This window comes from Eptatretus burgeri, chromosome 10 (genome assembly GCF_056783735.1).
Source record: "Eptatretus burgeri isolate ZD-2024b chromosome 10, Ebu_testis_v1, whole genome shotgun sequence".
In the NCBI taxonomy this organism is placed as follows: domain Eukaryota; kingdom Metazoa; phylum Chordata; class Myxini; order Myxiniformes; family Myxinidae; genus Eptatretus; species Eptatretus burgeri.
In genome coordinates, this window is record NC_140970.1 from 205605 (window position 1) to 221991 (window position 16387).

The 16387-nt window shown below is 51.6% G+C and overlaps 1 protein-coding gene across 4 annotated transcripts in view; it reads right to left on the minus strand.

The window, feature by feature from the left end:
• LOC147017781 (uncharacterized) overlaps window positions 1–16387 on the minus strand; it is a 50963-nt gene that overhangs the window by 33081 nt on the left and 1495 nt on the right. For all 4 annotated transcript variants that reach the window (XM_085896744.1, XM_085896743.1, XM_085896745.1 and 1 more), the window contains exons 4-5: window positions 14935–15130; window positions 13155–13295 (exon numbers count right to left, since the gene is read on the minus strand). In XM_085896744.1, coding sequence (XP_085752870.1) covers window positions 13155–13295; window positions 14935–15130 — 337 coding nt within the window. The remainder of the gene's footprint in view (window positions 1–13154; window positions 13296–14934; window positions 15131–16387) is intronic.

The window sequence follows — 16387 nt, forward strand, 5'->3', positions numbered from 1 at the left end:
GCAAGGGGTCGAGGGGTGTAAGAGCAAGGGGTCGAGGGTGTAAGAGCAAGGGTTCGAGGGGTGTAAGAGCAAGGGGTCGAGGGGTGTAAGAGCAAGGGGTCGAGGGGTGTAAGAGCAAGGGGTCGAGGGGTGTAAGAGCAAGGGGTCGAGGGGTGTAAGAGCAAGGGGTCGAGGGGTGTAAGAGCAAGGGGTCGAGGGGTGTAAGAGCAAGGGGCCGAGGGGTGTAAGAGCAAGGGGTCGAGGGGTGTAAGAGCAAGGGGTCGAGGGGTGTAAGAGCAAGGGGTCGAGGGGTGTAAGAGCAAGGGGTCGAGGGGTGTAGGAGCAAGGGGACGAGGGGTTTAGGAGCAAGGGGACGAGGGGTGTAAGAGCGAGGGGGGGAGGGGTGTAAGAGCAAGGGGTCGAGGGAAGTAAGAGCAAGGGGTCGAGGGGTGTAAGAGCAAGGGGTCGAGGGGTGTAAGAGCAAGGGGTCGAGGGGTGTAAGAGCAAGGGGTCGAGGGGTGTAAGACCAAGAGGTCGAGGGGTGTAAGAGCAAGAGGTCGAGGGGTGTAAGAGCAAGAGGTCGAGGGGTGTAAGAGCAAGAGGTCGAGGGGTGTAAGAGCAAGAGGTCGAGGGGTGTAAGAGCAAGAGGTCGAGGGGTGTAAGAGCAAGAGGTCGAGGGGTGTAAGAGCAAGAGGTCGAGAGGTGTAAGAGCAAGTGTGCGAGGGGAGTAAGAGCAAGAGGTCGAGGGTGTAAGAGCAAGAGGTCGAGGGGTGTAAGAGCAAGAGGTCGAGGGGTGTAAGAGCAAGAGGTCGAGGGGTGTAAGAGCAAGAGGTCGAGGGGTGTAAGAGCAAGAGGTCGAGGGGTGTAAGAGCAAGAGGTCGAGGGGTGTAAGAGCAAGAGGTCGAGGGGTGTAAGAGCAAGAGGTCGAGGGTGTAAGAGCAAGAGGTCGAGGGGTGTAAGAGCAAGAGGTCGAGGGGTGTAAGAGCAAGAGGTCGAGGGGTGTAAGAGCAAGAGGTCGAGGGGTGTAAGAGCAAGAGGTCGAGGGGTGTAAGAGCAAGAGGTCGAGGGGTGTAAGAGCAAGAGGTCGAGGGGTGTAAGAGCAAGAGGTCGAGGGGTGTAAGAGCAAGAGGTCGAGGGGTGTAAGAGCAAGAGGTCGAGGGGTGTAAGAGCAAGAGGTCGAGGGGTGTAAGAGCAAGAGGTCGAGGGGTGTAAGAGCAAGAGGTCGAGGGTGTAAGAGCAAGAGGTCGAGGGGTGTAAGAGCAAGAGGTCGAGGGGTGTAAGAGCAAGAGGTCGAGGGGTGTAAGAGCAAGAGGTCGAGGGGTGTAAGAGCAAGAGGTCGAGGGGTGTAAGAGCAAGAGGTCGAGGGGTGTAAGAGCAAGAGGTCGAGGGGTGTAAGAGCAAGAGGTCGAGGGGTGTAAGAGCAAGAGGTCGAGGGGTGTAAGAGCAAGAGGTCGAGGGGTGTAAGAGCAAGAGGTCGAGGGGTGTAAGAGCAAGAGGTCGAGGGGTGTAAGAGCAAGAGGTCGAGGGGTGTAAGAGCAAGAGGACGAGGGGTGGAAGGGCAAGAGGCCGAGGGGTGGAAGAGCAAGAGGTCGAGGGTGGAAGAGCAAGAGGTCGAGGGGTGGAAGAGCAAGAGGTCGAGGGGTGGAAGAGCAAGAGGTCGAGGGGTGGAAGAGCAAGAGGTCGAGGGGTGGAAGAGCAAGAGGTCGAGGGGTGGAAGAGCAAGAGGTCGAGGGGTGGAAGAGCAAGAGGTCGAGGGGTGGAAGAGCAAGAGGTCGAGGGGTGGAAGAGCAAGAGGTCGAGGGGTGGAAGAGCAAGAGGTCGAGGGGTGGAAGAGCAAGAGGTCGAGGGGTGGAAGAGCAAGAGGTCGAGGGGTGGAAGAGCAAGAGGTCGAGGGGTGGAAGAGCAAGAGGTCGAGGGGTGGAAGAGCAAGAGGTCGAGGGGTGGAAGAGCAAGAGGTCGAGGGGTGGAAGAGCAAGAGGACGAGGGGTGGAAGAGCAAGAGGTCGAGGGGTGGAAGAGCAAGAGGTCGAGGGGTGGAAGAGCAAGAGGTCGAGGGGTGGAAGAGCAAGAGGTCGAGGGGTGGAAGAGCAAGAGGTCGAGGGGTGGAAGAGCAAGAGGTCGAGGGGTGGAAGAGCAAGAGGTCGAGGGGTGGAAGAGCAAGAGGTCGAGGGGTGGAAGAGCAAGAGGTCGAGGGGTGGAAGAGCAAGAGGTCGAGGGGTGGAAGAGCAAGAGGTCGAGGGGTGGAAGAGCAAGAGGTCGAGGGGTGGAAGAGCAAGAGGTCGAGGGGTGGAAGAGCAAGAGGTCGAGGGGTGGAAGAGCAAGAGGTCGAGGGGTGGAAGAGCAAGAGGTCGAGGGGTGGAAGAGCAAGAGGACGAGGGGTGGAAGAGCAAGAGGTCGAGGGGTGGAAGAGCAAGAGGTCGAGGGGTGGAAGAGCAAGAGGTCGAGGGGTGGAAGAGCAAGAGGTCGAGGGGTGGAAGAGCAAGAGGTCGAGGGGTGGAAGAGCAAGAGGTCGAGGGGTGGAAGAGCAAGAGGTCGAGGGGTGGAAGAGCAAGAGGTCGAGGGTGGAAGAGCAAGAGGTCGAGGGGTGGAAGAGCAAGAGGTGGAGGGGTGGAAGAGCAAGAGGTCGAGGGGTGGAAGAGCAAGAGGTCGAGGGGTGGAAGAGCAAGAGGTCGAGGGGTGGAAGAGCAAGAGGTCGAGGGGTGGAAGAGCAAGAGGTCGAGGGTGGAAGAGCAAGAGGTCGAGGGGTGGAAGAGCAAGAGGTCGAGGGGTGGAAGAGCAAGAGGTCGAGGGGTGGAAGAGCAAGAGGTCGAGGGGTGGAAGAGCAAGAGGTCGAGGGGTGGAAGAGCAAGAGGTCGAGGGTGGAAGAGCAAGACGTCGAGGGGTGGAAGAGCAAGAGGTCGAGGGGTGGAAGAGCAAGAGGTCGAGGGGTGGAAGAGCAAGAGGTCGAGGGGTGGAAGAGGAAGGGGTCGAGGGGTGGAAGAGAAAGAGGTCGAGGGGTGGAAGAGCAAGAGGTCGAGGGTGGAAGAGCAAGAGGTCGAGGGGTGGAAGAGCAAGAGGTGGAGGGGGGGAAGAGCAAGAGGTCGAGGGGAGGAAGAGGAAGAGGTCGAGGGGAGGAAGAGCAAGAGGTCGAGGGGTGGAAGAGCAAGAGGTCGAGGGGTGGAAGAGCAAGAGGTCGAGGGGTGGAAGAGCAAGAGGTCGAGGGGTGGAAGAGCAAGAGGTCGAGGGGTGGAAGAGCAAGAGGTCGAGGGGTGGAAGAGCAAGAGGTCGAGGGGTGGAAGAGCAAGAGGTCGAGGGGTGGAAGAGCAAGAGGTCGAGGGGTGGAAGAGCAAGAGGTCGAGGGGTGGAAGAGCAAGAGGTCGAGGGGTGGAAGAGCAAGAGGTGGAGGGGTGGAAGAGCAAGAGGGCGAGGGGTGGAAGAGCAAGAGGTCGAGGGGTGGAAGAGCAAGAGGTCGAGGGGTGGAAGAGCAAGAGGTGGAGGGGTGGAAGAGCAAGAGGTCGAGGGGTGGAAGAGCAAGAGGTCGAGGGGTGGAAGAGCAAGAGGTCGAGGGGTGGAAGAGCAAGAGGTCGAGGGTGGAAGAGCAAGAGGTCGAGGGGTGGAAGAGCAAGAGGTCGAGGGGTGGAAGAGCAAGAGGTCGAGGGGTGGAAGAGCAAGAGGTCGAGGGGTGGAAGAGCAAGAGGTCGAGGGGAGGAAGAGCAAGAGGTCGAGGGGTGGAAGAGCAAGAGGTCGAGGGGTGGAAGAGCAAGAGGTCGAGGGGTGGAAGAGCAAGAGGTCAAGGGGTGGAAGAGCAAGAGGTCGAGGGTGGAAGAGCAAGAGGTCGAGGGGTGGAAGAGCAAGAGGTCGAGGGTGGAAGAGCAAGAGGTCGAGGGGTGGAAGAGCAAGAGGTCGAGGGGTGGAAGAGCAAGAGGTCGAGGTGTGGAAGAGCAAGAGGTCGAGGGGTGGAAGAGCAAGAGGTCGAGGGGTGGAAGAGCAAGAGGTCGAGGGGTGGAAGAGCAAGAGGTCGAGGGGTGGAAGAGCAAGAGGTCGAGGGGTGGAAGAGCAAGAGGTCGAGGGGTGGAAGAGCAAGAGGTCGAGGGTGGAAGAGCAAGAGGTCGAGGGGTGGAAGAGCAAGAGGTCGAGGGTGGAAGAGCAAGAGGACGAGGGGTGGAAGAGCAAGAGGTCGAGGGGTGGAAGAGCAAGAGGTCGAGGGGTGGAAGAGCAAGAGGTCGAGGGGTGGAAGAGCAAGAGGTCGAGGGGTGGAAGAGCAAGAGGTCGAGGGGTGGAAGAGCAAGAGGTCGAGGGGTGGAAGAGCAAGAGGTCGAGGGTGGAAGAGCAAGAGGTCGAGGGGTGGAAGAGCAAGAGGTCGAGGGGTGGAAGAGCAAGAGGTCGAGGGGTGGAAGAGCAAGAGGTCGAGGGGTGGAAGAGCAAGAGGTCGAGGGGTGGAAGAGCAAGAGGTCGAGGGGTGGAAGAGCAAGAGGTCGAGGGGTGGAAGAGCAAGAGGTCGAGGGGTGGAAGAGCAAGAGGTCGAGGGTGGAAGAGCAAGAGGTCGAGGGGTGGAAGAGCAAGAGGTCGAGGGGTGGAAGAGCAAGAGGTCGAGGGGTGGAAGAGCAAGAGGTCGAGGGGTGGAAGAGCAAGAGGTCGAGGGGTGTAAGAGCAAGAGGTCGAGGGGTGGAAGAGCAAGAGGTGGAGGGGTGGAAGAGCAAGAGGTCGAGGGGTGGAAGAGCTAGAGGTCGAGGGGTGGAGGAGCTAGAGGTCGAGGGGTGGAAGAGCTAGAGGTGGAGGGGAGGAAGAGCTAGAGGTCGGGGGGTGGAAGATCTAGAGGCCGGGGGGTGGAAGAGCTAGAGGTCGAGGGGTGGAAGAGCTAGAGGTCGAGGGGTGGAAGAGCAAGAGGTCGAGGGGTGGAAGAGCAAGAGGTCGAGGGGTGGAAGAGCAAGAGGTCGAGGGGTGGAAGAGCAAGAGGTCGAGGGGTAGAAGAGCAAGAGGTCGAGGGGTGGAAGAGCAAGAGGTCGAGGGGTGGAAGAGCAAGAGGTCGAGGGGTGGAAGAGCAAGAGGTCGAGGGGTGGAAGAGCAAGAGGTCGAGGGGTGGAAGACCAAGAGCTCGAGGGGTGGAAGAGCAAGAGGTCGAGGGGTGGAAGAGCAAGAGGTCGAGGGGTGGAAGAGCAAGAGGTCGAGGGGTGGAAGAGCAAGAGGTCGAGGGGTGGAAGAGCAAGAGGTCGAGGGGTGGAAGAGCAAGAGGTCGAGGGGTGGAAGAGCAAGAGGGCGAGGGGTGGAAGAGCAAGAGGTCGAGGGGTGGAAGAGCAAGAGGTCGAGGGGTGGAAGAGCAAGAGGTCGAGGGGTGGAAGAGCAAGAGGTCGAGGGGTGGAAGAAGGCAGCACGAGGGGGCGGAAGAAGGCAGCACGAGGGGGCGGAGGAGGCAGCACGAGGGGGCGGAGAAGGGAGGACGAGGGGGCGGAGAAGGCAGGACGAGGGGGCAGAGAAGGCAGCACGAGGGGGCGGAGAAGGCAGCACGAGGGGGCGGAGAAGGCAGCACGAGGGGGCGGAGAAGGCAGCACGAGGGGGCGGAGAAGGCAGCACGAGGGGGCGGAGAAGGCAGCACGAGGGGGCGGAGAAGGCAGCACGAGGGGGCGGAGAAGGCAGCACGAGGGGCGGAGAAGGCAGCACGAGGGGCGGAGAAGGCAGCACGAGGGGGCGGAGAAGGCAGCACGAGGGGGCGGAGAAGGCAGCACGAGGGGGCGGAGAAGGCAGCACGAGGGGGGCGGAGAAGGCAGCACGAGGGGGGCGGAGAAGGGAGGACGAGGGGGGCGGAGAAGGCAGCACGAGGGGGGCGGAGAAGGCAGCACGAGGGGGCGGAGAAGGCAGCACGAGGGGGCGGAGAAGGCAGCACGAGGGGGGCGGAGAAGGCAGCACGAGGGGGCGGAGAAGGCAGCACGAGGGGGCGGAGAAGGCAGCACGAGGGGGGCGGAGAAGGCAGCACGAGGGGGGCGGAGAAGGCAGCACGAGGGGGGCGGAGAAGGCAGCACGAGGGGGGCGGAGAAGGCAGCACGAGGGGGGCGGAGAAGGCAGCACGAGGGGGGCGGAGAAGGCAGCACGAGGGGGGCGGAGAAGGCAGCACGAGGGGGCGGAGAAGGCAGCACGAGGGGGGCGGAGAAGGCAGCACGAGGGGGGCGGAGAAGGCAGCACGAGGGGGGCGGAGAAGGCAGCACGAGGGGGGCGGAGAAGGCAGCACGAGGGGGGCGGAGAAGGCAGCACGAGGGGGGCGGAGAAGGCAGCACGAGGGGGGCGGAGAAGGCAGCACGAGGGGGCGGAGAAGGCAGCACGAGGGGGGCGGAGAAGGCAGCACGAGGGGGGTCGAGAAGGCAGCACGATGGGGGTGGCGAAGGCAGCACGAGGAGGTGGAAAAGGCAGCGGGGGGAATGGGAAGGCGGCGCGAGCGGGGGATGAAGGGAATGGGAAGGCGGCGCGAGGGGAGCGGAGGAAATGGGAAAGCGGCACGAGGGGATCGGAGGGAATGGGAAGGCGGTGCGAGGGGAGCGGAGGAATGGGAAGGCAGCGCGAGGGAATGGGAAGGCGGCGCGAGGGAATGGGAAGGCGGCATGAGGGGAGTGGAGGGGAGGGGAGGGAACGGGAAGGCGACACGAGGGGAGGGGTGAGAATGGGAAGGCGGCACGAGGAGGGGAGGGAATGGGAAGGTGGCGTGAGGAGGGGAGGAAATGGGAAGCTGGCGTGAGGGAAGGGGGGATGGGAAGCTGGCGTGAGGGAAGGGGAGGGAATGGGAAGCTGGCGTGAGGGAAGGGGAGGGAATGGGAAGGTGGCACGAGGGGAGGGAGGGAATGTAAAGACGGCACGAGGGGAGGGGAGGGAATGGGAAGGCGGCACGAGGGGAGAGGAAGGGAGGGAATGGGAAGGCGGCACGAGGGGAGGGGAGGGGATGGCATGGGAAGGCGGCACAAGGAGGGGGGAGGGGATGGCATGGGAAGGCGGCACGAGGAGGAGAGGGAATGGGAACGTGGCGCGAGGGGAGGGGAGAGAATGGGAACGTGGCGCGAGGGGAGGGGAGGGAATGGGAACGTGGCGCGAGGGGAGGGGAGGGAATGGGAACGTGGCGCGAGGGGAGGGGAGGGAATGGGAACGTGGCGCGAGGGGAGGGGAGGGAATGGGAACGTGGCACGAGGGAAGGGGAGGGAATGGGAACATGGCGCGAAGGGAGGGGAGGGAGGGAATGGGAAGGCAGCTGAAGGGGAGGGGAGGGAATTCCAAGCTGCTGATGACAGCCTTGTAGGAAGATAGGAGTTCAGCTGTGCTAAGAAAGGACTTTGCATGACGGAGAATGCTCAATCGGCATTCGGCTTTGGACATTGTGATGACAAACCTCCCTGCAAACATCTCCTACTTTTATCCTGCCCAAATTGGTTCATCTGTTACTATTCTTGTGAGATTCAACAACTCTGTATACTTGCAGATACCCGTCCAAGATGGGTATGGGGGACAGGACAGATCACAATACTCAGTTAGGGTAGTTTCTTTGGATGTTTTGCGCCGCATTCATCAGCTCAGTTCATATTGGTGGCGTGTCTGGGTGCCCAAGGTAGCGTTTGAGACCGGTCGCTTTAGATTTTTGGCCTTGACATAGAGCCGGATGAGTTACATGAATGATTTGACATATTCATCGTTTCTATATTACCTCCATCAACAGATTAACAACATGTCAGGATAAAAGTCGTAAATCCTCACTTAAACAAACTTCCTGAACTCATAGACTTAATTAAATTTAAAAACCTCATCTCACGCCCGACCGTCGGTTTGCCGCCGAACGCTGCCGATTGTGACGTCATCGATTCCCTCTTTGAAAATCCTATATATATTTGATTTTTTAAATCTGCTATCATCTGCGTAAATACATAATGTGAAGATTTTGGAAGTATGAACAGAATATGTTTTGGAGAAAAGTTTGTTCAAAGTTCCAGATTCACGCCCATTATATTATGATTATGAGAGAGCTGCCTCAATGCTGGTGAGTCTGGCAGTTCATTGAAGCAGATTGGTCGGGACTGCATGCCTGGTGTTGGCTTAATGGCTTGAGTGGTGGGTTTGGGATCCTTGGGTCCCGAGTTCAAACCCAGCTTGGCTGTTAAATTAATATCAGGTAGGGCTGACTCTGCCTATCATCCTTCTGAGGTGGGAAAAATGAGTGCCAGCTTGCCGGTATCCTGTGTCGGAGGGCGACCCGTCCAGAATTGTGCCCAACAGCCCAGGAGACTGCTGAGGCAGCAGCAACGCTCTGCACAGAGTATGGTCGCAATGGATGGATGGATGCCGGGACTGCAAGCACATATCTCTCTTCAGGACTGGTCTCCCATATCTACTGCCCAGAATACCAACTCAGCCTGGGAATTCTTCCACAAAACTTGCTTTCTCTTATGCACAGATTCATCCCATCTTGTATTCAGTTCTCTGCCCCTTATTCCTGCCCATAGTACACCGAATCCAATGGAAAGGCAGTTGCTCTGAAACAATTTGCCTTCTCTTCCTCGAAGGCAAGTTCAACCAAAGGTAATCTTCGTGGATGCTAAAGAGCCTGCACCAAATGTGTGTCCACTCTCAGGACAGTGAGAAAACAACAACTGTCCAACCTCAAGATGGAACTTTCAAACCTGTCTCCCTCCTCTAAAACCTGGCAGCACCTTGTCAAGTCAGTTTCTGGTGTGTTCCCATTCCATCCTTTCCCTCACTTCAAATGGCACCACAGTCGACTAAATTCGTGAGAAGGCTGAATGCCTCAATTCTGTGTTTGCTTCCAAATCTTGTGCCCCAACCCCTTCGCTCTCCTCTTCCCAATCGTACCCAACTGCCCCTGAACTCTGTATTTTACACCTGAGGAGGTGGAGAAGGATCTTTAAGCCTCCCTCTTTAAATTCTTTAAATTTGACCCTCAACTCTGACTCTGCAACTGGACAGGAGGGCATCAGCTCACGTGTCCTAAAAAACGTGATCTGCTGCTCTTACCAATCCTCTCTCTGCCTTTTCACCGTCATTTGCTTTCGGTCATCTTCGATGTGCTTGGAAATAAGCTAACATCACAGAATTCCATAATAAGGTGCAAAAATGGGTCGCTTAACTACAGACCGATTAGCTAACTTCCGATCAAGAGCAAGGTCATGGAATCCATCATCACAGTTGATATGAAATCCTATATTTTCTCAAATAGCCTCATCGCAGATCACCAATTTGGATTCATACCAAGTCACTCTACGTATGACATGCAATACTACTTTGACTCACCAAACAATGGATTGAGGCCCTCAATGTCAGACATGAGATCAGGGCCATCAAGCTGGACATGCATCATGCTTTTGATAGTCTGGCATCCCACTTTGTTCTATAAACCATCCGCCTATGGCAAGCAAGGTGAACTACACACATGGCTTACTGGCTTATTCGACTCTTGCATCCAATGTGTGGTTCTCAATGGAATCCTTTCATCTCTTCTTCCTGTTAAGGATGAAGTGCCCCACGGCATTATTCTGGTCCCAGTCCTATTCCTGATTTTCATTAATGGTCTTTGACTCTCTGGAAAACCCCCCTTTTTCTATTTGCTGATGACTCCACCCTCTACTGTGACATCCCTCATGCTTCACACAGGCAGACTGCAGTCTCTTCCCTCTCTTCAAACCTTTAAAAATTTTAAACAAAAATCACAAGCTTGTGAAACACTTGGAGCACGTCTTTCAATCCTGAAAAAAACCTCACACTCGAACCCATCTCTCTGGGAAAGGACCGTCTGGCAACCACCCAACCCCCTCCCCATCCCCACCAACTTAACAATCCTCTTGAGGAAGTGCAGTCGTCCATACTCCTGGGTCTCATCATCAGCCACTATCTCTCCCACGCAAACCACATTTTAAAGTTAGCCTCCAAAGCCAGTTGCCGAGTAGGCATCCTCCATCATTCAAAGTCCTTCCTTACCACACCTAAACTCCTATCCCCCTTCAAGGCCTTCATCCGCAGCTTGATGGAGTCCTGCTCTCCCTTTTGGGCTGGCTCCCCTGCCTCACATCTTGCTCAACCTGACGGTGTGCTAACCAGGGCCTTCAAGATCATCGGAATTTCTCGTGCTGAAGCTGAGTCTGTGGGTCTAACACCTTCCCATCGCAGACGAGTCGGTGTTCTCTTTGTCTTCTCCTGCCTCCTTTCTGGTCTTCTACCATCTGCCCTTTGTCTCCCCCCTCCCCAGGTATCTGTTGGGTGCACAGTGCACACTGTCCACAATCAACCCGCTTCTGGTGAAATTACCTAAATGCATGATCACTGCTAACCTCCACCCATTCATTCCTCTTTTTCTCCGCCCATGGAACCAACTTCCACATTCTCTTCAATCTTATCCTTCCCTCCAGGTCTTCAAGACAGCTGCTCACCAAAATCTTAGCTCATCTCCAATTCAAAACCGTGATCTTTTCTACCCTTGTTCACTTACCACAAGTCAGCCTGGTGTTGGCTTAGTGGTTAGGGTGGTGGCTTGGGATCCTAGGGTCCTGAGTTCAAGCCCCGTCAGCCACTGAATTAATACACCAGGGGGTTGACTCAGCCTGTCATCCTTCTGAGGTCGGCGAAATGAGTACCAGTTCCAGTGTGTGTACTAGTAGAGGGGCACTGCATCAGCGACACAGTCATTCTTCAAGAAATGATAGCTACCCTGGCAGCTAAGCTGCCATACGACCACACACACGCACCACAAGTCCTCCTCCTTCCAAATTTCTAGTTTTTCCTTCCTGAGAGTTTCCTTCTGTATCAATCTTGTTCACCGCATGCATCCTTCCATACCCACCTTTCCTCCCCATACCAATTGTTTGCCTCTATCTTGTCCTTAAACTCCACTGTTGGTGCCCTCTTTCTCTATCCCCCCCGCAACTGTTCCTTTTGTCCTTTTAAGTCTTTATTTGTTCAGTGTACTCGCTGTTCCACAAGCCTTGACTGTGAATACAAAAAAGGCATTTTTGAAGCACATAGTGGGTAAAGAGCAGGATAAGACAAGTGCAGGCTCATTAAGGAATAGCACAAGGAGATTGAAAGAGTCTTCAGAAAAGTTATGGACAAGTTCAGATGAAACTTGGTGGACAGGTTGGGTGTGTGACAGGACAAATTGATTAGATTTTGGTGAAGATCCAGAACAGAGAATTTTTTTTTTAATTGGAAGTAATTATTCACCATTGAGAGATGGGGCCAAAAAGGATATAGCATGATGTATTCAAAAAGTTGTGGATGGATTCTGCCAAAATTTGGGCGGATGACACTACCAATCAGATGATTTGGATAGATGACACAAACAAACTCGATAGATTTTGGTTCAGGTCCAGATGCAGATCCGGCCTATCGGTGGGATACAAAACGTAAACTGTTCAGCCTAGCGGAAGTATGTGCCTCTATCGAGTGCCGTTCTAGTTTACAATTTATGTCAATGATTTGGATAGTGGGGTTAAAAGTGCGCTTTCCAAATTTGCAGACAACACAAAGCTTGGAGGTAAGGTGAATAGCAGTGATGGTGTTGATCAGATTGAGGAGAGTCTCGATACTCTCATGAATTGGGCAAAAGAATGGCAGATGCAATTTAACATCAAGAAATGTAATGACTTGCTGTTTGGCATCTTGCTGCTCGCTTTTCGCTTGTCTGGACTGTCAGTATGTAAGGAGCAGATAAGGTTTTGCTTTTGTCACAGGTTGTGAATCCTTTTGGTTCACGAGTCAGTAAGTGACCACTATATTAGTTACGGGTGTGTCTGTCTGTTGGGTAGTCAATCTCGTCTACCCTTATTATCAGTATTTCCATTGATATGTTTGTATGTATGTCTGTTTGGTCCAGTGCTCCGTTGATACAATGGCGATTTCGATGAAACTTGGTTGGTAGGTTCATACCATGACCTAGTTGTGTGCAAATGAGAACCGTTGCTATGGACCCATCCATTGCTTAGCAACGGACCTTTGAAATTTTCAAAAAAAATCTCAAAAATTATTTTTTTTCGAAAATCAAAAATCGGGCCACGAGGGACTGTGGGCAGTACATTCAGCCATATTGTCAAAAAATTCCAGCCGGAGCCTATGAAAACTGTCGGAGAAGATAGACTTTGAATGAACCCTGGTCGAACACGATAAAAAAAACGAAGTTCGTTATATCTCAGAGACTATGAGTCAGATATACATGAAACTGGTACGGTAGGTTCATGGTATGTGCTAGTTATGTGTGAGAAAGAACCGTTGCTATGGACGCTTTTGTTGGCTAGTAACGGCTGAAAAGCGACTAAATTAGACTTTATTGACTACCCATGTCCGCTTACCGGCTTGTCTGTCTGTCTGTCCCGAGCATAGCTCCTTGGGTTTTGATCCGATCCTGATAGAATTTGGGTGGGAGGTTTATATCATGATCTCGTGTTTTCCTGACAGTGGGCATGCTGCATCCATTATGGGCGGAGCCACACCCCAAAAACATGTGTTTTTAGGGGGAAGCCGATTTCAAGTTATATCTTCTCCGAGGGGGTTTGTCGAATCTGGCAGGGGCTTCGGTATTTGCTTAGCCCAATGGCAGCTGCATAGCCCCACGGAGCTCGAGTTTTCATTTTCTTCCCAAGGTCAGGGTCACAAAGTCACAAACTTAGAAAATGTCAAAAAAAATCAATAAATTGGGCATCGAGCTCCTAGGGTTTTCAACTGTTTCAAATGAAAGTTGGTATGCAAGTAGTGCTCTTCGAGTACTACAACTTTCATCATTTACGTTTTTCCCGATTCCCGCTAGTTTGCCCGTGGCGTTCCCTCGAAGGTCAAAAAATAAAAAAAGGCGAACAGTGTACATTGCTCATAAACCATCGCCGTCTCCAGACTTGTATTGCACTAAAATGTCTGTGCATCTGGATATATGGTAAATTGGCTAATCTGGAGTTTATTCAAAACAACCTCTCATTGTTAAAATTGAGAAGGTGTTTTCCACTGGTGAGAGAAATACGTGATGCCTTTTGGACTCTCTCTTCATATACATATATATATATATATATATATATATATATATATATATATATATATATATATATATATATATATATATATATATATATATATATATATATATATATATACATATATATCTGTTATTATTATTATTATTATTTTTAATCATTATTATTATTTTATTAAAGTGAAATTCAAGTGAGGTATTACCTTTTTAAAAAGGTGCCTGAAGTACTGATCCCAGTCCTTGACTTGCACGATGGGATCACACTTCTCATTCACAATGCCTTGCTCATCGTAGAGTGCTCTCTGCTGCTTATTGCTCAGGATAGCATGCACCTTACTGAGCACCTGCCGGTACATGTATACGTGCACAATATCTTCCCGTTTCTTTATATTAATTGCCTAAATGCCTTCTGGTCATTTTATTATTCCTCCAAAACAAAAGGGGATAAAAATGATGCAAATTTCCAACATGTTTCAAACACATTTTTTGTGATCAAGAATAAAATGCACTTTTAAAATGGTAATGGAGGACCATTTTCTCAAAGATGTCAAAGGCAAGCATTTGGAATGAAAGGTGTTTAGTGACGTCAATTTGTGCACACACACAACCCCACGGCCATGTTAGAATCCCAACGGAGGATAAAGGATCATCCATTCACGATCAGTGAATTTTTTTTTTTTTTAATCAGTGTTATTGTGCTTTGTAATGGCAAAACAATCAGGGTCAACAATTGTCCTGAAGCTTGGGTATGTAGGTACGTTCGATACTGTCTTGGGAGCAATATTTACAATCTACATCAGAGGCAACACAGGTCCATATGAATTGCTAAATACAGAATGGTCCAGAAGTGAGACAAACTTTTCAACCACTTAATATTCAGATTTAGTGAATCATGTTTTGTTTGCTGAAGGTTTTTACACGCTGGAAGATGTGAAAGCATGGAAAACTTTGAATGAAAACCAGATGAAGTCTGGGTAGATCAGTGATATGGCTGTTTTTGTGAAGAATGGCTATCACGTTGTACAAGCAAAAGTAGACCGAGAAAACATCAATGACATGGACTCATGTTGGCAGAGCAGATAAGCATGTTACATACTGTATGTAAACATCATGATTTACATCTGCTCTACCAACATTATCCTTTTCTGTTCTGCAATCCCCTTCAATACTCTCAGGTGCTAATCTGGCCTCAAAGCTTTATCTTCTTTTGCCAACTCTTCCAGAAAGACACAAACAAAACAAATAATGCCAGCAGACAGGACACCTGGCTTAACGTCCATCCGAGAGTCAGCCCAACCTGTGATGCAACACCCTCCATCCAAAGCACCACCAATTGGAAAGTTTAGAGTCAGATTGGGAATTGAACCCAGATTAGACAGCTTAAAAGCAAGTGTGCTACCTCTGCAACCAAAGCACGCATGCACACACTTACATTCTTACTTTGTGTACATAATTATATATTAGGAAATAAAAGACAAATTTGCTGTTTCTTGGACTACTGTGAGAATGTCATTTGGAACCACTCTTGCATGGCCCTCATAACTCAAAGTCAAGCCTCCATATCAAAATATTTATATCGTTTCAGGAAGACAATCTATGATACAAAAACCATTCCTCCCAAATGGCACGATTACCACAAGTAAAAAAACAAAAAAGAACAGTACAAAAAAAAATTCATCAATTCAACTCCTATTTCAGCACAAAAACCACAATGATGCAGTCCAAGTGTCTTTTCACTTTGTGTGCCTGTAATCCAAGATGGCTGATCGCAAATGTGGTGACGTCACGCGCACACTCTCAATTGAATGAATTATTTATCTTGGTCGCCAAATTACATGGAGCAACTTTTATAATGGCAATTGTTTTTTCAAATATTGGACTTGATTTGCAGAAACTGTGATACAATCATGATGGCCCAAAAAATACAAGTTGTGTGTCCGAGCATGCTTGCACTGCCATTTCCTTCACAAACAGGATCCTCACCTGGAAGCTGGCCGTGGCGGGCTGCCAAAAGGCGGCCTCTGCCCTATCCGGGTGGAGTAGCAGAGCTTGCCGGCGGTAGGCCCGTTGCAGATCTGCATCGCTCGCATCCCTCCCAACGGACAACACAGTGTACAGGTCACGAGTACCAAAGTACTGCTCACAGCTGTCCAGCAGAGGCACGGCGGAGGCTCTGTACCTAGACATTCACAAACACACAAACCAGAGCGAAGTTGATGGCGAGCCATCGCAGAGCCCCACACTTCACACCTCATAGTTGTAAAATTGCCCAAGATTCCATCAGGAATGAACCAATATCAAATTTTGAGTTAAATTTTTTTTGTTTTGACCCCAGTGACCCCAAGTCAACACCCACTGGGGCATGAACCGGGGATCAAATTCAAAATTTTTATTTATTTATTTCATGTGTCCCCCAATGTTGATTGCACATATAATTTCATTTAAAAATGTTTTAAAATGTGCCCGTAATTGCATTTTTTGATATTTGACCTTTTGACCCGATCTCAGAGCCCTTGAGGGAAGGGCAAAAAATTATATTGCTCTAGCACCTTCTTACAACATGGTAATCATAACTACCAAGTTTGGTGAATTTCTGCACAATCGTTTCGGACGAGATAGCATGACGGACGGATGGACAGAGCCGATTACAATACCCCCCCCCAAATCAAAACAAAAACCTCCAAAAATATCGCAGTCTGAAGTAAGCGTTGCAGTTAAAAATAAGTAAATAAATAAAGGTCTGTGTGTGCATCGGTATGTGGGCACACGTGGCGAAACTGCAAACACCAACTTGTGACTAGATATCCCCGCACAGAGGGTTAGAAAGGTTCTTCTTCTGCTTCTTCTTTTTTATTGACGGAAGAAAGAAAGGACACCTGTACGAAAAAAAAGTGTGTGTGTGTGTGTGTGTGTGTGTTGGTGTGCACGCGCACGTCTCCTCCATAACTACAAAACCATAAAAACCTAGCAGCCTGAAACTTTGCATACATCCTAAGAAAACTCCAAGGAAGTGGAAGAGCAAACAACAACACACAGGCCGTTTCTTCGCTCTCGCGTGCCCGTAAGTTCGCATATCACAGTTACGATGATTCGCAATTTAGGTTTTAATGGCCAATTATTCAATTAGCACCAACGTATTTTGCCTTTTCGCAAGGAAAAACAAAAAGAGAAGAGAAGAGAAAAAAAAATTACTTCCTGGTTCGGAACACACCAGCACTCTGATGTTACTGAAATTTATGCACCGTCTAATATGAAAACGATCATAACTTGCGGCATTGTGTTTATCTATAAATGCGCATAAGAAATCGAGAAATTATTAGAATACAGCAAGTCATCACTATCCGGAAGTCCGTACGTTGTAACCCGTAATGGGGAAGGCGGCTGAGGATCTCTTCCCCAACGGCCACGCCTACGCAGCAACGTGTCCTGTCATTGG